The sequence below is a fragment of the Miniopterus schreibersii genome, assembly GCF_964146895.1.
Source record: "Miniopterus schreibersii genome assembly, chromosome: 2".
Taxonomy (NCBI): domain Eukaryota; kingdom Metazoa; phylum Chordata; class Mammalia; order Chiroptera; family Miniopteridae; genus Miniopterus; species Miniopterus schreibersii.
In genome coordinates, this window is record NC_138102.1 from 140,232,513 (window position 1) to 140,253,243 (window position 20,731).

Below are 20,731 nucleotides of genomic sequence, written 5' to 3' on the forward strand. Positions count from 1 at the left end.
GGAAGGGAGAGGGAGAGAGGGAAACATCAATGATGAGAGAGTCATTGCTCGGCTGCCTCCCGCACGCCCCCCCGCTGGGGACCAAGCCCGCAACCCGGGCATGTGCCCTGACCAGAAATTGAACCGGGATATCCTGGATCCTAGGTCAATGCTCAACTGCTGAGCCACGCCCAGCCAGGCCTGTTTAAACTTTTAAAAAATTTCTCCATTAATAAAAATTGGAAAAAAATATGTGGAATGGAACAAGATTGGCAAAATGTTGATAATTACTGAAGCTAGGTGATGGGAATATAGGAGTCTACTAAACTGCTTTCTCCACTCTTGTAAATTCCCACATTAAAACTTCATTTAAAAAAAACAGAGAAGAGCCCTGGAAGGGAATAAGACAAAATAAGGAGAATGAAATTGAAAGAGACAGCACATACAGGGTTATTATTGAACCTTGTTCAATTTCTTTGGGTGTTAGTTCTGGCCTTAATATTAATCAAGTTTTATTGAGCAACCCCAATTCAGTGGAGTCATTTTAAGAGGAATCGTTTCCTGAAGTGGATAAAAGGAACTCCAGTGCCTTTCGTCTCATCCCCCCCCCCCCAAGTGAGGGAGTGGGCATTAAAAGCAAAGTGAAATAGAAATTTTAAAAAGACTGTCATTTGGCAAAGGCAAGAGGCAGACCAAATATTGAAAAGAGAGGAAACAAAGTAGGACAATGTTAGGACACCCAGAAAAAAAGCAAAATAAGAAACAGGCTTACTGTGAGGCTTAGGCTGAAGGTCAGATTAATCTCAAGATTTTCAGTTGGGTTATTTATACTCGAGGAGTTCTGAGAGCCAGGGTGAAAGTGAGTGGCTATCTCTAATGTGGGGGACAAAACAAAGATCAAATTAAAAGTTGATAAAATGGCATCATCCTCTACTAACAGTAACATGGCTACTATTGGGGGCTGGCTTACAATTGCAGCCAGCTTTGAAACAGAAAGATGGGATGCACCTAATAGTAATAGCTGATAATTTCATGAATCACTAAATTCTTCTCAAAAGGGGAATCAAGCTAGTCAAGTGAGTGAATTTGCCCAGGGCCACAAAGCAACCTGATAGAGGGAGATTCCAAAGGCAGCAAACTAAAGACATCCCATGACTCGCAGTCCCCAAAGCTGAAATGTCAATTTGTATTTTAGATCTCATGGGTTTCCTATCGTTTCCCATTCTCAATTGTGTGGAAATCTTGCTATACTTGGTTTCTAGTAAGAAAAGAATGGCATGGACACAGGGTGGTAAAGACGTAAGATAAAAAACACAGGAGAACCATCATCTTGAAGGTCTTAAACTGATTTACAAAACAGAGGGCACAAACCCACTGTGCTCAGGAGCCAGGCAAGTAAGGTAACTGGGAGGAGCTGGCTGAAAGAAAGGCAACAGGAAGTTGAAAGGACAGTGAGAAGACTGGAACCATCTGTAAGGAATGACCACTACTCAGGGCCATATTTCTGCCTTTAGAAATGTGGGCCCACTGTTGCTAGAGTTTCCAGCTTGAAATCTGAACCTTTATTGAAAATGTCTGATATTTAACACAGAGTAGTCCCTGAAAAAAAGTCTTGCCGTAGTTGGTTTGGTTCAGTGGTTAGAGTGTCGGCTCACCGACTGAAGGGTCCTGGGTTCGATTTGGACCAAGAGCACGTACCTCAGTTGCAGGCTCAATCCCTGGCCCTGGTCGGGGTCAGGGATGTGTGTGCAGGAGGCAACCAATTGATGTGTCCCTCTCACATCGATGTTTCTCTCTCTCCCTTCCATTGTCTCTGAAAAGCAATGGAAAAAATACCCTTGGGTGAGGATTTTTTTTAAAAGTCTCATAGTCAGATATAGCCATAGGCATCCAATTTTCAATCTCTGGCAAAGATATATGTACTAAAATGTTCACTGTAGCAGTTAAGTGTATAGTAATACTAGAAACAATCTAAAATTCCAGCAATAAGATTGGTTGAATAAATTGAATGCTGTTAAAACAATGTTATCTACATAAAATCTACACACACAGACAGAGATATGGAATCAACTCTAAGATAATTAAATGAGAAAATGCTGGGTTCAAAAGAGGCCCTGTACTGTTCTCCCATTTGATATAAAATAGGAGGGGGCCTGGCTGGGCGTGGCTCAGCAGTTGAACATCAACCTAGAATCCAGGAGACCGTGGTTCGATTCCCAGTCAGGGCACATGCCCAGATGTGGGCTTGATCCCCGGGGGGGGGGGGGGGCAGGAGGCAGCTGATCAATGACTCTCTCATCACTGATGCTTCTATCACTCTCTCTCCCTCTGCCTTCCTCTCTCTGAAATCAATAAAGATATATTTTTAAAAATAAAATAAAATAGGAGGGAGGGCAATAGGAACAATGTGAAGTAGAAATAAAAGGGGTGGGGTTGGGGTGCAGAATAGCTCTAGTTTACAAAAGAATCTGTAGTCCTGGCTGCCTTTGGGGAGGAAGCTGAGAATCTGAGATGAGAAGAAAACCTTACTTTTTACTAAACATCCTATTAAAAATGTTACAATTTTCTCCCAAATACATGTATTACTTTCAGCTTTTAAGAAGTTAAACTTTTGAGATACAATAGTAACTAAACAACAGCAAGGGGCTCTGTATATGGCCTAGAAACGCCAGGAAGGGGAGATGTGCTCCCCACAAGTAGAAGTAGAGAAAATCAGCCCTGGCTGGGTGGCTCAGTTGGTTGGAGCACTGTCCCATACACCAAAAGGTTGCAGGTTCAACCCTGTCAGGGTGGGTATGGGAGGCACAATATTTCTCCCTCACATCAAGATTTATCTCTCTACCTCTCTCTCTCAAATCAGTAAAAACATATCCTTGAGTGAGGATTAAAAAAGGAAGTGGAGAAAATCAGTGGATTTTCTTACTCATTTCTTCGTTTTTCTTTGTATTTTCTCACTGTCCTTATTTCTGGTTGGTTTGTCAACATCTGTTTCTCTTCACCTCACAATCCCCTGTGCCCATATCTCCCTTCTCCTCCTCAAAAAAGAAGAGCTGATAAAAAAATAAATGAAAACTGGAAAGAATCATTAGAATGGTCCCCAAATTCAAGACACTGGAAAAGCAGGCCTTGGCCTAGGATTTCCCAATAAAATTAGAAGCTGGCTCTAAAATAAGAGAACTTGCCCTGGCCAGCGAGGCTCAGTGGTTAGTGTTGGCCTGCGCATTGAAGGGTCACAGGTCCTGATCAAGGGCATGTACCTGGGTTGCGGGTTTGATCCCTAGCCCCGGTTGGGGTGCATGTGGGAGGCAACCAATTGTTGTGTCTCTCTCACATTGATATCTCTTCTCTTCCTCCCCTCTCTCCTTTCTACCCTCTCTGAAAATCAATGGAAAAAATATCCTCAGGTGAGGAGTAAAATATAGGAAGGCCTCAAGCATTTATTTCATATAACCTGCCCCAAGGACATTGATGTAATGCAGCCAACTAAAAACACTCCTTCCCAGTTCAAGCCCTCACTCAATCCCTAAGCCCTGTGGACCACACCTCAGAAACATCTCTTAAGTCCACTCCTTTCTTTAGCCCCATCTCCCCCACTCCAGCCTCATTTCCTCCTGCATCCAGGCTCCAGAATGGGAACTCAGGCTAAGGAACTCCTGAACTTTCATCCTACACCTTTTTACAACTCTGTGCCTCTGTAAAACTACTTCTTTTGCCTAAAATCCATTGGGTTAAGAGCACAGACTCAAACCACTGTGCCTGATTTTGAATCCTGACAAGTTTTCTTCAACTATAAAATGGGAATAATAGTACTTAACTTATAGAGTTGCAGTGAGGATTACACATTATAAATGTAAAGGACTCAGTGCCTGGCACATAATAAATGCTTGATGTTAGCTGAGATGACTTACCAACTGAAAAACTATCATCCTGAGGCCCAGCCCAGACTGAGTTCATTTTGCCAGGGGCACTGTCACTCCTTCCTTTGCTCCTTCATTGATCCATGTCTCTATTGTGGTCCTTTTTACTGTACTATAACCTACCTATTCACATATTCACATCTGTCTGCTCCATTAGATCTTGCAGGTTATAAAAGGCAGGGACTCTTACCCACTTTTGTAGCTTCAGCACCCAGAATACAGTATTTCCTCAATAAACAATTTTCCAGAAAATCATTCTGGGATACCTGTAATTCCCAAATATAATATGGAGCTTTCTAATTATGTACCTAAGCACATTCCCTTCCTAGCTCCTCTCTGCCATCCACTTGGTAAATGCACTTTTATTTTTTTCTCCACTTATATTTTTCACACTCAAGGCTCAAGAGGTAGTTGAAAAGTTGAAATGTTACTTTTCCTGTGATTTTTTTTAATAACAGTCATTTTTTATTTTGTAGTAAGTATATTAGTTTCCTATTGCTGATGTAATATATTACCACACATTTTGTGGCTTACACCACCAAAAATTTATTCTCTTACAATTCTGGAAGTGAGAAGTCTGAAATGAGTGTTATGGGACTAAAATCAAAGTGTTAAAAGGGTTGGTTCCTTCTGGATACTCTAGAAGAGAATCTGTTTCCTTGCCTTTTCCAGTTTTGCATTCCTTTGCTGCCTGCATTCCTTTGCTGTTGGCCCCATTCCATCTTCAAAGCCAGCAATGGCCTGTCCAGTCTCTCACATCATATCTCTCTGACTGTGAAGTCGTCTTTGACTCCTTCCCTCCCCAGTTATTTCTAGGTTTATATCCCTCTGGCATTTCTGTAGCATCTGTCTTTATTAATGAGTTCTCTTAGATGTCTTTTTCCTCTACTCAACAGATCTTTGAGAATCTGATGTGTAGTCCTGTGCATGGCACAGAGTGAACCAGTGGCCCTCAGTTCTAGCTGTGCATCAGAATCACACACACAGTTTCTTAAAAATACTGATTTGTAGGACCCCATCCTTAAAGAGTCTTATTTAGTAGATTTAGGGCAAAGTCCTAAATTACTCTCTTACAGCTGATGAGCAGCCACAGCTGAGAACCTCTATAGCAGATACAAAAACTTATGCTAAAGGCTAATATCCATTCATTAAAGGGAAGACAGTAAAGATTCATTCTACTAAGCCTGAATTCTGAAGCTTCCTCCCACTTAAGAGACAGAGACAGTATGTGTCTTGCTCACTGATACTCTGGTTACTTACTGTAAAACTGATACACTTTAAAAAGTCTGTGGAAGGGCAGCAAAAGTAGTAAAATGTGCTGGGCCCAACCAAGGTAATGGCACATGTGAACAGAGATCAGGACAAAAAGCTTTATTTGGACTGAGAGTTGGAGAATAAGGGGAGGACCTGAGATCGCATACTGAGCTAAGGAATAAAGATTAGGTTCCAAAATGGCAGTCAGAACTCATCAACAAACGGACTCCACTTTCTAGCTGCCCTGCAGTTAGTACAATCAATTAAAGGCATGCTGGGAAATGTATTTGCCATTAAATCACCAAGCGTGCCACAATGTAAAAAAAAAAAAAAAAGCCTGGCCGGGCATGGCTCAGCAATTGAGCATTGACCTGGGATCCAGGAATCGCGGTTTGATTCCTGGTTAGAGGACATGCCTGGGTTGCAGTCTCGATCCCCAGTCTGGGGTGTGCAGGAGGCAGCCGATCAATGACTCTCTCATCATTAATGTTTCTATCTCTCTCTCTCTCTCCCTCTCCCTTCCTCACCCTGAAATCAATAAAGATATATATACATATTTTAAATAGTTTGTTCTTTGTTTTTTTCCCCTCTCATAATTAAGTTTCCACAACACCTCCCCAACTACAAATATTACAAAAGAAAGTATAAAATCACATTTTCTAGATCTTAGACTTATCTTCAGCATTTAGCTCAAAAGTTTCACCATCTTCAAAAAATAGTTCTGCAAAACTCATTGGCTAAAAGTTCTATCCAAGCACCGAGAAGATGGCCTATGCTAGCCCATGGCAATTCTTTTCCCATTTCCCCTAACCAGTTAGGGCTGAACAGCAGAGTGAGGCTCAGATTGGGGGAGAAGGGGAGAGGGATGCAAAGGCTAATTTCCCCCAGTACAAGATGGCATCTGAAGCTTGATGGGAGAGCAGAACTGGAGAAACTTGAGGGAAGGGTCCAGACCCTGTATTCAGTCAGAGTCACTGCTGGAAGAGGAGGAGGAGGAGGAATGCTGCAAGGGGAAAGGGGAAAGGAGATAGCATCAGATCCAAATGACATTTAATCACTCCATGGGACATTCTTTGGTTCCCTCCCCCTCCCCCCAGGTACCTAAGAAGGTCAGTAGTCTTAAACCAGACTGTCCCTTAAATAGCAAAAGCAAGGATTTCCTTCAGCAGTGAGGATACAGGACTGGATTAAATCACCCTAATTCATTGCACAGAATTTAACATACTGCATTTAGAGCAAGTTTTCCAACTTTCTTTACCAGAGTCAATGCCTAGGCAAGGAATAAATTAGGGGCACAAGCATAATATAGTGCTAGGAAATAGCTGCTTCCATATAAATGCTTATTGATTCACTGCATGGAAAGTTCCTAGTGGCTATGAATCTAAGAAAGCAAATAGAAACAGCAGCTGTGTATGCATCTATCTCTACTTTTTCCTAAGCCCCAGTTGGGAGAAAGTGAAGAAGGTGGGAGAGAAGTTTGGGAGACTCCTAGCCAAGGTTCTTTACATGCATACTCCCATCAACAACTGTCATTAAAAACATTTTTCAGCCCTGGCCAGGTAGCTCAGTTGGTTAGAGCGTCATCCCGGTACACTAAGGTTTCCAGTTCGATTCTGTCAGGGCACATATAAGAAGCAAGCAACCAAGGAATGCATGGATGGGTGGAACAAAGAATCGATGTTTCTCTCTGTCTCTCTCTCTTCCTCTCTCTAAGATCAATAAATAAAATATTATTTAAAAACAAAACAAGCCCACTGGTATGGCTCAGTGGTTGAGCATTGGCCTATAAACCAGGAGGTCAAGGTTCAATTGCTGGTCAGGGCACATGCCTTGGTTTTGGGCTCCATCCCCAGTAGGGGGCACGCAAGAGGCAGCCAATCAAGGATTCTCTTTCATCATTGATGTTTCTCTCTCTCTCTTCTCCCTTACTCTCTCCGAAATCAATCAATCAATAAATAAAAACATTTTTTAGTCTCTCCAGGGTAATTTCTCCCCTATTCAATCTCACCTTTCCTTCTCAGACTTCTACCAAAGATCCAGAACTAGGAATTAGCACCCAAAGCCATAAGGAAATATATACTAAGCAGTAAAATGTTAATTAAGGCCTCCTCAAGATCCAGGTTGGTTCAATCCTCTAGAATGAGGATACTTAGCCTTGGGCTGAGCATGAAACTTAGGTTTTGTTCGAGGCTGAGAATCACTAGTCCTCAATTTCCCTACTGGATGGCAGGGCAAAAAAGCCTATATAATTAACATGACACCCTGAAGAGAAAGAAAGTCCAGGAACTAGGGCAGATTATTATTTGTTAATTATCATATAAGACTTTGTTTTGTCAAAAGACTGGCCCTATTGCCTTGGCAGGTGTGACTCAATTGGTTGGAGTATCATCCCACATAACAAAAGGTCAGATGGGTTTTTTTTCTTCTTGTTGTTTTTTAAATTGATTTTTAGAGAGAGAAGAAGGGAGAGGGAGAGAGAGGGAGAATCATCTTTTTTTTTTTAATCCTCACCTGAGGATATTTTTCCCATTGCTTTTTAGACAGAGTGGAAGAGAGAGAGAGAGAGAGAGAGAGAGAAAGAAACGACATGAGAGAGAGAAATATCGATGTGAGAGAGACACATCAATTGGTTGCCTCCCACACTCACTCCGACTGGGCTCTAGGATCGAGCCTGCAATCAAGGTATGGGACCCTTCAGTCCCCAGGCCAACTGACACTCTAACCACTGAGCCAAATCAGCTAGAGCAAAGTTGCATGTTTGATTCCCAGTCGGGGCACATAATGAAGGCAACCAATCCATAGTCTCTCTCACCACTCTCACCTCTCTCTCTCTCTCAAATCAATAGCATGTCCTTGGGTGAGGGTTAAAAAAAATAACTGACCCTATTAATGGACATTTTGACTACCTCAGAATGTCCAATTTGTTAAAACATGCACCTGAGAGAGAGGGAGGGGGGCAAGAATTCTGAGAAAAACAGACAGGAAGTATTTTTGTTTTTTTAATCCTCTCCAAGGATATTTTTTTCGATTGATTTTTAGAGAGAGAGTAGAAGGGAGAGAGGAGGGAGGAGAAAGAGAAGCATTGACTTGAGAGAGACACATCAATTGGTTGCCTCTCACACGTGCCCTGACCAGTGCAGAATTGAACCTGCAACTGAGGTACATGCCCTTGACCAGTAATCAAACCCAGGACCCTTTGGTCTGCAGGCCGACACTCTACCCACTGAATCAAATCAGCCAGGGCACAAAAAGTGCTTCTGATTCTGATATCCACTCTAAGGCTTACCCAGCCCCTCACAGACAGAAAGCCCAATTTGCCTAATATTTCAAGATTATCAGATTCTTCCCAGTGGGAATCCTTTATAAAAAGGAAGAACCATCACTCTAGCTGGTGTGGTTCAGTAGTTAGTGTCCAGCCGAGCATCGATGGGTCTCGGTCAAGGGCACGTACCTTGGTTGCAGGTTCAATCCCAGCCCCGGTTGGGGCTCGTGCAGGAGGCAACCAATCAATGTGTATCTCTCACATCAATGTTTCGCTCTCTCTCCTCCTCCTCACTCCCTCCTACTCTCTCTAAAAATCAATGGGAAAAATATCCTCAGGTGAGGATTAACAAAAAAAGAAGAACCATCTACCAGAGCAACACAATCACTGCCCCATGTCCTCAGACTGTGAATCCCCCTTGGCACCCCTTCTTGCCTAGTCTCTCTGAAGGGGCACCTCTTCCTAACCAAGCTCAAGAGAGCACTGACCTTGCCATGCTTGTGGTGTTTGTGCATCTTTTTATGAGCTTTTTTCATTTTCTTCCGCATCTTCTTGTCCATCACCATTCCTGGTCCTACCATGCCGGGAGCCAAGGGATTCACAGGAGGCATGCCAGGAGCAGGTGGTGGGTATGGAGGGGGGTAGGGACCTGATGGTTGGTATCCTGGATAAGCTGGTTGTGGCATAGGATGAGGGGGCCCAACTGGGGGGAAAGCTGGATTCCCCTGGGGCGCTCCTGGGGGAGTGGGAAAGGAGCCTGGAGGAAAGGCAGGATTGATAGGCGGTGGATAGGCAGGATTGACAGGCGGTGGATGGGCAGGATTGGAACCTCCAGGGTACCCAACATTAGGGGGATACGTATTTGGCCCTGGCTGCCCTGGTGGAAGAAGCAAAGAATAAATTAAGATTAGGATTGCCCAGAGCCTCTAACAACAAAGAACAAAAAGGAGATACGGTTTCTTACTTAATACTTAAAGGGAAATGGAAAAGTGAGGAAGAATGGAAGGTAGGGGAAACAAACCCGCATAAGAGAGAAAAGGTCACATCCCTCTTAGGCTGGGAAGAGAGGGAGACCGTGAGCTCTAAGGAAAGACAAGGGCACGGGTCAGCTATAGTCTAAGGACTTGGCTTTTGCTGGTGAGGGGAGAAGTGGACGAAAAACACAGAAACTTCCTGTCGTGGGGCCCATTTGAAAAGGGTTTGGGGTGTGAGAAGAGAGCAACCCCCCAAACACCTACCAGCATTGGGATTCCACATCGTCAGGTGTTTCCTCCAGCCTTAGGAAAAAGAAATGAAGGCAAAAAGTTGACGGCCCAGAGGTGGTGAGGGGATTTAGAAACCGAGCCCCACCTCAACGCCTCCAGCTCTACCGTAGGCTCTGAGAAACTACCATGACCTTCCACCTTTCCTTCGCCCTCAACACCTATTTTATTTCTAGTTCCCTAACTACAGGAACCTAGCTCCCTGGGCCGCTCCACCTTCCACTACCTCTGGCCTCAGCTGGAGGTTTCTAACTCCGCAAGAGGGGCAGAGTCAGAGAATCTCGCTTTCCCCATCACTCATCTCTCTTTCCGTGACTGAGTCCGTGACTTTAACCACCCACAGATTAAGGAAGGATTTTAAACAACTTTACCACCCCCCGAGGAGGAGGACAGGGGACAGCACCCCCACCCCAGGCGAAGAGAAGAACCCTCCTCGAGGTCAAACCAGGAAGATGAAGGCGAAACCAGGAAGGGGGCTCAGAAAAGATCCTCAAATGCTTACATATGTAGATCCACACCCTTGCCCATTAAAAAGGTCAGTTGGAGACCCTGACTTCCCGCTGCGAAGGGACCCGTGACTCAGGAACGGGAAAGGGAGAAAATTGGGGAATCCTGATGCCCGATCACCTTTACACCACCTCCTGGGCTCCACTGGTCCTTCTCAATCTCTGCTCACTTCCTGGTTCCCTCCCCCCACCACCGGTTTTGGCACCGGCCTCTGCTACCACCTAATTGGTAAGTATGTGGTCATTCGGCATCATGATTGGGAGACATCCTCGTCAATCACTCTAGTCCCTGCTAGGCTAGACGGCTACGGTTGCAGTAGGGGCGGAGCCGGGCCCTTTTATGGAGATGAGGGTGCGGAGGCACCGGCGAGCCGGAAATCCCTAGGTGTGGGGCCGGGAGAAACCGGTTAGGAGAGGGCGGAGCCAGTTTCTGGGCTAAGCCCTAAACCAACCCGGAGGAAATTGAGCGCCTAACCTCCGACCTTCTCGTCCAGTGGGTGCAACACTCTTATAATGTGACTACAGTATACGTGGTAAGTGTTGTAACACAGATATACACAGAGCGCTGAGGGACGAGGGGGAAACTGCTAAATCTCAGCCCCAAGTCTCAAGATTGCCACCTCCCCCCTGGTCTCCGTTAGAAGTAAAGAAACATTCTTGCCGGAAATACAGACATTGCCTAATCTCCCCTAGGATGCCTACCTCAATTGCGTAGCTCCGCCATCCGTCAAATTGCAGAAACTAGAAACCACCGCAGGCTAAGAGAAGGGCCCTCCTCCAGGCGAAACCAGGAAGGTGGCTCAGGAAAGATCCTCAAATGCTTACATATGTAGACACACACCCTTGCCTATTAAAAAGGGCAAATGGAGATTCTGACTCTCAGCTATAAAAATGCATAAACCAGAAATGAAGGAGGTCATTCTTTTTTTAATTTTTTTATTTTTTTAATATATCTTTATTGATTTCAGAGAGAGGAAGGGAGAGGGAGAGGGAGAGAGAAACATCAATGATGAGAGAGCCACTGATCTGCCGCCTCCTACCTGGGCATGTGCCCTGACTGGGAATTGAACCGAGATCTCCTGGATCCTGGTCAATGCTCAACCGCTGAGCCACGCGGCGCGGGGCAAGGAGGTCATTCTTGAAGGCTCTCTCCTCACTTCTCCTCAGCCCTGCTCCAACACCACTGCACTGTGGAATCCCTGGGCTTCTCATCTTCCTTGCTCCCGACCTACCATCATCTCTCTACTGGATTGCTTCAATGGCCTCTTTTTTGTTTGTTTGTTTTTAACAACACAACAAGCTTGATTAATGAACCATGAACCCAGAAGTTAAAAAATACTCATTCTTCTTAAGCATATTTAAGAACATTTTATAAAAATAGGTCTCAACTGATATAATTCTAATTTCAAAGAATTGTATAGTACATACCATATTCTCTGACCACAGTGTAAAATATAAATACAAATATACACCTGGAAATTTTAAAACAAACATACAAAAAGCCTTCCAAATAACTCTAGGTCAAAGATTAAACCATGATGGAAATTAAATACTTTGAACTAAGCCATAATGAAAATGTTACATCCCAAATTTGTGGGATAAAAAATATATATAAAGAAGATAAATTTTATACTGAGTTTGCCATCTTGAACTAAAGACCTTAATAGATTTATTAAATACTTTTTATTTTGAAATATTTTTGAACTCAAAAGTTGCAAAAATAGTAGAATTCCCATGTACCCTTTATCTAGCTTCCCCCAATGATAGTATTTTGTAAAACCACAGTACATTTTGATATATTTTTATCAAGTTTGTGCTATTTGAGATGAATTAGGACATTTTCTAGTTTTTTAGCTCTAGGGAAATTTATACCTGCATTATTTCTTTCTTGAAAGATTATTGAGTTTGAAAGAAATTATTGATTTTTTTTATTTTTTAAAATTACATTTAATTTTTATTGTTGTAATTATTACAGATGTCCCTCATTTCTCCCCCTCCCCTTTGCCTCCCTCCACCCAGACCCCTCCCTCTGGCCCTCACCACATTGTTTTCTGTGTCCATGGGCTATGCATATATGCTCTTTGGCTAGTTTCTTCTCCTTCTTTCATCCCATCTGCCCCACCCACCTCCCCTCTGACATCTGTCAGTCTGTACCATGTAACCATGTCTCTGGTTCTATTTTCTTCATCAGTTTATTTTTGTTCATTAGATTCCACATATAAGTGAGATCATATGGTATTTGTCTTTCTCTGACTGGTTTATTTTCTCAGCATAATAATCTCCATGTCCATCCATGCTGTCGTAAAAGATAAGAGTTCCTTCCTTTTTACAGCTGCATAGTATTCCATTACTTAAATGCCCCACAGCTTTTTTATCCACTCATCTACCAATGGGCACTCGGGCTGTTTCCAGATCTCGGCTATTGTAAACTGTGCTGCTATGAACATAGGGCATATATTCCTTCTGATTGGTGTTTTGGGATTCTTAGGCTATATTCCCAGTAGTAGGATCACTGGATCAAAAGGCAGTTCCATTTTTAATTTTTTGAGGAAACTCCATACTGTTTTCCACAATGGCTGCACCAGTCTGCATTCCCACCAACAGGGGTTCTCTTTTCTCCACATCCTCTCCAGCACTTGTTTGTTGATTTATTGATGGTAGCCATTCTGGCAGGTGGGAGGTGATATCTCATTGCAGGGTGGTGTTTTTTTAAAATCCTCACCTGAGGATATTTTTTCCATTGCTTTTCAGAGAGAGTGGAAGGGGGAGAGAGAGAGAGTGAGAAACATCAATGTGAGAGAGATACACTCACTGGTTGCTTCCTACTCGCACCCCAACCGGGGCTGGGGATTGAGCCTGCAACTGAGGTACGTACGGACCCCTGGCCAGAATCGAACATGGAACCCTTCAATCTGCAGGCTGATGCTCAAACCACTGAGCAAAACTGGCTAGGGCTCTCATTGAGGTTTTAATTTGCATCTTTCTGATGATTGGTGACCTTGAGCATTTTTCATATTTCTATTAGCCATCTGTATGTTCCCTTTGGAGAAGTGTTTATTAGGTCCTTTGCCCATTTTCTGATTGGATTGTTTGTCTTCCTGGTGTTGAGTTGTATGAGTTCTTTATATATTTTGGAAATTAACCCCATATCAGATATATCATTGGCAAATATGTTCTCCCACATGGTGAGTTCCCTTTTCATTTTATGATAATTTCTTTTGCTGTGCAGATGCTTTTTAGTTTGATGTAGTCCCATTTGTTTATTTTTTCTTTTGTTTCTCTTTCCCTAAGAGATATATTGGAAAAATTTTGCTACGAGAGGTGTCTGAGATTTTACTATGTCTTCTTCTAGGATTTTTAGGTTTTGCAACTTACATCTAAGTCTTTTATCCATTTTGATTTTATTCTTGTGTATAGTGTAAGTTGGTGGTCTAGTTTTTTGTTTTTGTTTTTACATGTCCCTGTCCAATTTTCCCAGGACCTGGATTAAAATCCTGGCTTTGCCACTCACTGTGAGACCTTGAATAAGTTATTTAAGCTCTTGGGCCATCAGTTCCTTCATCTTTAAAATACAGCTTAGCCCTCCATATTCACAGGTTTTGCATAGGGTGGTTGCGATGAAATAATTATGTATCTGTCACATAATAAACAGTCACTATATGCTAGTATCACTATAATGATTCTCATTAATATTAAGAATTATTACTATTTGACCAGAATGATTTTAACCTCTGTGCAGAATCCTCATAAGTTGCCAATATCTTCCATATCTCTCTTTACCTTCCTTCTAGTTGAAAAATTCTTCCTCAGATTTAAACTCAGGTCATTGAAAAGCATTTCAATAATGCTTTTAAAGCTCACTTCAGGTCTGCCAGCATGGCTCAGCGGTTGAGCATCAACCTATGATCCAGGAGATTGAGGTTTGATTCTGTTAGGGCACATGCCTGTGTTGCCAGCTCGACCCCCAGCAGGGGGCATGCAGGAGGCAGCCGAACAATGGCTCTGAGCATCGATATTTCTGTCTCTCATCTTCCTCTCTCTTCCTCTCTCTGAAATCAGTAAAAATATATATTTTTAAAAAAACAACCTCACTTCAGCTCATTCATTAAACCAGTAATTATTTATCATGCTTCTGTCATGTATTCACTGAACAAATATTTCTCAAGCTAGCCAGGTACTGTTCTAAGCACTGGAGAAAGAATAAAAACACAATAGAAAAATCCTTGTTTTTATGGAGGTAATATCCTTGTGGGAGAGGCAGAATATAAATATTTATTTATTTATATATTTATATAATAAAATGTCAGAAAGTGATGTAGAAATATGAATGAAGTAAGGAGAGATGCTGTGATGCAAGTATTTATAGATCTTTGTAAGCAGTGGAAGAGAGTTCAGATCTTATACTAAGTGTGAATGGAAGCCTCTGAAGGATTTTTAGCACAAGCATTACATGATTTTTCATTTTTAAAAATCATTCTTTAAATCTGTGTTCATAGAAGCATTATTCATAATAGCCCACAGGTAGAAACAACCTAATGTCCATAAACAGATGAATGGAAGAACAAAATGTGGTATATAAGTACAATGAAATAATATTCAGCCTTAAAAAGAAAGGAGCCTGGAAGGGAGTGGCTCGTCAGTTGAGCATCGACCTAGGATCCAGGAGATTGCAGTTCAATTCCTGGTCAGGGCACATGCCTGGGTTGTGGGCTCGATTCCCAGTGGGGAGGGGGGGGTAGGAGGCAGCCGATCAATGACGACTCTCTCATCATTGGTGTTTCTCTCTCTCTCTCTCCCTTTCCCTTCTTCTCTCTGAAATCAATAAAGATATATTTTTTAAAAAAAAAGAAAAAAGGAAATCCTGCCCTGGCCAGTGTGGCTCAGTTGGTTGGAGTGTTGTCCTGTACACCAGAAGGTGATAGGTTCAATTCCCTGTCAGGACACATACCCAGGTTGCCTGTTCGATCCCCACTTGGGGAGGGTGCTGGAAGCAGCAAATCAATGTATCTCTCTCACATCAATGTGTTTCTCTGTCTCTTTCTCCCTTTCTCTCCCCTCTTCTCTCTAAAAATCAATTAAAAATTAAATTTAAAAGAAGAAAAAACTTTTTAAAAAGAAAGGAAATCCTATCACATGCTACAAACAATATGGATGAACCTTGACAACATTATTTTAAGTGAATTAAGTCAGGCACAAAAAGAGAAATTCTGTATGATTCCACTTATATGAAGTACCTAGAGTAATCGGATTCATAGAGTCAGAGAGTAATTGCCAGGGACCGGAGGTAGGGGATAGTGGAGAGTTACTGTTTAATGGGCACAGAGTTTCAGTTTGGAAAGACGAAAAAAGTTCTGGAGAGGGATGGTGGTGATGGTTGCACAACAATATGAATATACTTAATACCACTGCACTGTATGCTTAAAAATGGTTAAAATGGTTAAAAAATAAATGCTAGCTACTGTTTGGTGAAAAAACAAGATAGGGAAAGGTGGTTAAAGTGGAAGCAGGGAGCCCAGTTAGGAGGCTGTGTTGTAGGGAAGGATGGTGGTGGTTTGAATAGAAGTTGTGGAGATGATCAGGAGTGGTTAGGCGCAGGGTATTTTGATAAGGTAGAGCTTAGGAGATTTGGACTGGATATAGAGTGTAAAAGAAACAGAGAAATCAAGGATGAATCCAAGGATACTGAACAAGTGAGAAATAATAGTGCCATTTACTGAAATAAAGAAGATTGGGGGGGAGCAAATTTGTACATTTGGATAAGTTTATGATGTCTGTCAGATATCCAAGCAGGGAGGTTGAAAAGGCAGTTTGATTTGGCAGTCTGGAGCTCAGGGAGGGGTCTGGTCTGAAGAGAAAAAAATCAAGAGTCATCAAGGTTTGTAAAGCCAAAAAGCTAGGTGAGGCCCGGCCAGTGTGTCTCAGCAGGTGAGCATCCACCTAGGATCCAGGAGATCAAGGTTTGATTACCTGGGCACATGCCCAGGTTGCGGGCTCAGTCCCCAGTGGGGGGTGTGCAGAAGGCAGCCAATCAATGACTCTCTCATCATTGATGTTTCTCTCTCTCTCTCTGAAATCAATAAAGATATATATATGTGTATATATATATATATGTATGTATGTATATATATATAGAGAGAGATATAGATATATAATTTTAACAAAAAGCTAGGTGAGGTCAGCTGGGGGCAATTGTGACCTGAGTAGAAAAGAGAGCCCACCACTTGGCCTCAGGCCTGCCAATGTTTAGAAAGTAAGAAGAGAAGAGGTGGAAGAAAAGGGCACAGAATGAGTGGCCAGTGAGGAAAAGAAAAATCAGAAGAAAGTATAAAAAAAGGAGTCAAGGAGGAAGCTATCAAATGTGGCAAATGCTGCTGATAAGTTATGAATGATGCGGACTGAAAATTGGCTATTAGATTTTGAAAGGATGGTGAATTTTTTAGAGCAGTTTTAATTACATTCCAGAGAAGAAATTTTGCCTGAAACAAATTAAGGAGAGAATGAGAAGTGAGAAAGTAGAAACAGCAAATAAAAGCAATTCTAACAGCGAGCATTGGTAAATAAGAAAGCAGAGAAGTAGAGCAGTAATCATAGCAGGATGAGCAGCCTTTTTAAAGTGGGAGACTTTAAAGCATGTTTGTAAACTGATGGAAATAATCCAGTACAGAGAAAAAAATGATGTTGCTGGAGAAAGAAGGGATAATTGAAGGAGCAAAGTTCCTAAGTGACCATGAAGAGAGGAGTTCCAATTTACAGGTGAAGGCGCTGACCTCAGATAGGACAGTTCATTTAGTACCAGAGAAATGGTTGCGAGAACGAGCTCTGAAGCCAGGCTACTTTCCTTGTAACCTTAGGCAAAGTACTTCATTTTTTTAAAACATGTTTTTACTGACTTCAGAGAGAGGAAGGGGGAAGGAGAGAGATAGAAACATCAATGATGAGAGTCATTGATTGGCTGCCTCCTGCATGCCCTCTACTGGGGATCGAGCCTACAACCCGGGCATGTGCCCTGACAGGGAATCGAACTGTGACCTCCTGGTTCATAGGTTGACGCTCAACCACTAAACCATGCTGGCTGGGCTTGGGCAAAATACTTCAAAAGAAACTCCCATGTTTCAGTTTCCCCATCTGTAAAATAAAGGATAATAATAATACCTAGTTCATTAATACATGTAAAGGACTCAGAACACCACTGGACATATAGTAACCCCTATGTATGCTGTTATTATTGTAATAGGAGGGAAATCAGAGTCTACAGGCCCAAATGCAAGTTCATTGGTAGATTTAGTGATGGGAAGATGTGACTATTCTTTGCTGATTGCTCCTGATTTCTTTACTTCAGTGAAATAAGAAGCAAAGTTATCAGTTGAGAATGAGGTGGGGTGGGAGAATATTTCCTGGTGATAGTAAATTTGTTTACATGCTTTTCCTAAATTCCTATAAATAATTCATGAGAATTAAAGAAAAGTTGGAAAATACAGAAAAGTACAAAGAAAAAGCAAACTACTTTTGAGGTCCCATCTCCCATCACCCAAACAGGATCATTATTGTTACTATTTTGGTGTTTTTCACCGAATCTTTTTTTCTGGGTATAGACTTCTTAAGTTAATAAGTAAGTATAGTTGATCCTTGAACAATATGAGTTTGAACGGTGCAGGTCCACTTACACATGGATTTTTTTTCAATAAACATCTCTACCGTTTCCGACTCACAGTTGGGAGTCCGCGGATGCGAAGGGCCAATTGTATGCATTGACCTATGCCATTTTTATATAGGACTTGAGCATCTTCAGATATGGGTATACACAGGGGGTCCTGGAACCAATCCTTCATGAATATCAAGGGACAACTTAGCAGAAGTTAAAAAGTTATTAAGTTGACCTAGCTGTTTTTGCTCAGTGGTTAGAGCGTCCTGGGTTTGATGCCGGCCCAGGCCACGTACCTCAGTTGCAGGCTCCACCCTGGCCCTGGTCAGGGTGCGTGCGAGAGGCAATAAATCCATGTGTCTCTCACATTGAATTTTTTTTCTCTCTCTCTCCCTTCCACCCTCTCTGAAAAGCAATGGAGAAAATGTCCTTGGATGAGAATAAAAAACAAAAACAACAGCAGCAACAACAACAACAAAAGTTATGTGATTTTCAACTGTGCGGTGGTCGGTGCCCCGAAACCCCATGTTGTTCAAGAGTCAACTGTATTTAATTTTAATAGAGAAAACATGCAAATATTTCAGAATTCAAGAGGTAAAAATAAAGGTGTTAGGGGCAGAGATGTTGATCATGCTCTGTTGACCGTGATTGTTAGCTACAGAAATATTTATCATGTTCTGTTAACTGTGATTGTTCTGTTCTAACTAGGAAAAGCACTTTCTAACCTGGCTGGGAGTTGTACAACCCGGGGCATGGGAATTATCCATGGAATGTGGTCCATCTTCCTATTCCAAGAACTGCCCAGTATCATGGAAAGATTAACAACCTTGTTCCCAAAATGATGGAATCCTGGAGGCACCTGCCCTTTGCAACCCCCAGCCCACATTGCCTTTAATCTGGTCCTGGAGGCGCCTGTCCTAGAGTCCCTGAGGTGTCCATACTTTGCAACCCCCAGCCCACCTTGCCTACTTCCCTGTGCCTGTAATTCCTACTTTCCCATGTAATCTTTGTCTTTCTATCCAATATAAGCAGCTGGCTTATGGCAGGCAGCAGAGCAGATTATCGTGAATGACCATTACTGTTCTCCCATATTGCTGGCAATATTGGAATAAATGCTCATATACGGTTCAACCCTGTCTCTGTTTAATTGGTTCAAATGGTGACAGGCAGCCCAGACTTACTGTTGTCCGATTTCAAAGGTAGATAGTAAAAAAATCAATCTTCTTCCCACGATCCACCACCTCTGTCTTCAGCCACACAGTTTTTCTCCTGTTAGTCCACCTCTATTCATAGATTTATGTTTTCAAGCTTCTAAAGAGCTTATTTACATACATATTGCCTCTCCATGAGCATAGAATCACTAATCATGGCAACACCAACCAGGCAAACCCTGGATTTGGTGAAGTAATCCTATTTTATCATAGAATCATAGAATTATAGGGTTGGAAATGACAGAGAATCATTCATGCAGCTTCCTGAGAATATTAAATAAAAAAAACTTTTCTAACAGTTCACAGTTAGGAGAGCCAAGATGATAATCTAGGTTTTCTGGCTTCTATGTTAGTGATGTCTTCAATACGATATATTGCAATATGCTTAAGATTACTGCAAGTAAACATTGTAATGGTTACCATAACTTTCCCTTCGTTCCTTGTATTTATGACCTCTCTGAAGTTTTGGAGATGGAGTTATTGTTTTGTTTTTTTAATAAGCTTTATTTTTTAGAACAGTTTCAGATTTATAGAAAAATCAATACAGAGTTTTTGTATTTCCTACACCCAGTTCCCCTATTACTAACATCTTACATTAGTATGGTATGTTTGTCACCTTAATGAACCAATATTGACTTATGATTATTAACTTTATTCAGATTTCTTTAGTTTTTACCCAATGTCCTTTTTCTGTTCCAAGATATCACAATACACTTAGTTACCATGTCTCCTAAGGCTCCTCCTCGTTGTGATAGTTTCTCAGACTTACTTTGTTCTTGATTATCTTGATACTTTTGAGGAGTACTGAATGGGTATTTTGTAAAATGTCCCTCTATTGGGGTTGGTTTGTTTTTCTTGTGATTATAGGTTTATTTTTTATTTAACATAACCCTATGCTTGTGAGCATAAGTCTGTATATTCTTTTCATGTGACATTATTTCTAATAATTTATGACATCTTCATAAACATTGCTTTTAATTATGAAAATCCCTGCTCTGTTACTTAATATCTGTGTGACCTTAGACACATTCCTAAACTTCTCTGAACCCTTGGTTTCCTCCTCTGTAAATGGTGCTCAGAGGATTATCATGAAACAGGCAAGCAGACTGTTGCACAGAGGCAAAACACACTGCAAAGTTATGTTTAAAGATTATTTAGGGAATGGTGTTTAACCCAGATTGGGGGGAAAGATGCAGCCAAGAGGCAATTTCAGTAATTGAGGCTGCCAGACGTAGAAGGAAGGAAAGGGGGATGGTGCCCAGAAGCAGGCCCTGCCCACGCAGCTTCAGTGGGGCCTGAGAACTAACTAGATATAGGTGGGACAAGCTGGTGCCACAAGAGGGGACAAGAACATTTTCCTTTTTGGGGTTTTCTAGGACCAAGAGAAACTTAGTGTCCTTGAGAGTCAAGGAAGAAGGAAAGGCAGGCCTGTTGGCGAGAAGGAGGAGGGAGCTTGGATTTTGATGTGTTTAGTTTCAGGTGGTGGCTGCCTATCCAAGCGATGAAGTCTTGTAGGGATTTAGAGACCTGGGTCTGAAGGAAGGTGAAATCTCAGGGCTTGAGAGTAGATGAGCTCTCCAGAGGCTAATCCTGGAATTCTAGAACAACCAAGCTAGAAAGGGGCTAGAGATCATCTCAACGCTCAATCACAACTGCTATCATTTGCAAAGTGTTTCCTAAGGCCAGGTGTTGTATAAG

At 42.0% G+C, this 20,731-nt stretch overlaps 1 protein-coding gene and 1 long non-coding RNA gene across 3 annotated transcripts; one reads left to right on the forward strand and one right to left on the reverse strand.

The window, feature by feature from the left end:
* Nucleotides 1–4,403: 4,403 nt before the first annotated feature.
* Nucleotides 4,404–10,372, reverse strand: PRR13 (proline rich 13). Of its 2 annotated transcripts, none has more exons than XM_081128599.1 (4): nt 10,302–10,372; nt 9,651–9,689; nt 8,901–9,289; nt 4,404–6,153 (listed from the first exon to the last, which is right to left on the reverse strand). In XM_081128599.1, exons 2-4 carry the CDS (start codon nt 9,667–9,669, stop codon nt 6,112–6,114), a joined length of 450 nt encoding a protein of 149 aa, XP_080984725.1. In that variant the 5' UTR covers nt 9,670–9,689; nt 10,302–10,372; the 3' UTR covers nt 4,404–6,111. The 2 variants fall into 2 exon arrangements, with proteins under 2 accessions (XP_080984725.1, XP_080984726.1); XM_081128600.1 differs by having other exon boundaries at nt 10,177–10,367.
* A 132-nt stretch (nt 10,373–10,504) lies between these two features.
* On the forward strand, nt 10,505–18,951 carry LOC308553071. The gene is made up of 3 exons (XR_013998183.1): nt 10,505–10,713; nt 18,236–18,416; nt 18,531–18,951. It is a non-coding gene; the product is annotated as an uncharacterized lncRNA (long non-coding RNA).
* Nucleotides 18,952–20,731: the final 1,780 nt, after the last annotated feature.

What these genes read in the sequence shown, in the direction of transcription:
- PRR13 (XM_081128599.1), bottom strand. An exon ending in AACACCACAAGCATGGCAAG is followed by an intron (nt 6,154 to 8,900) that starts GTCAGTGCTCTC and finishes TTCCCCTTGCAG; the next exon opens with CATTCCTCCTCCTCCTCCTC.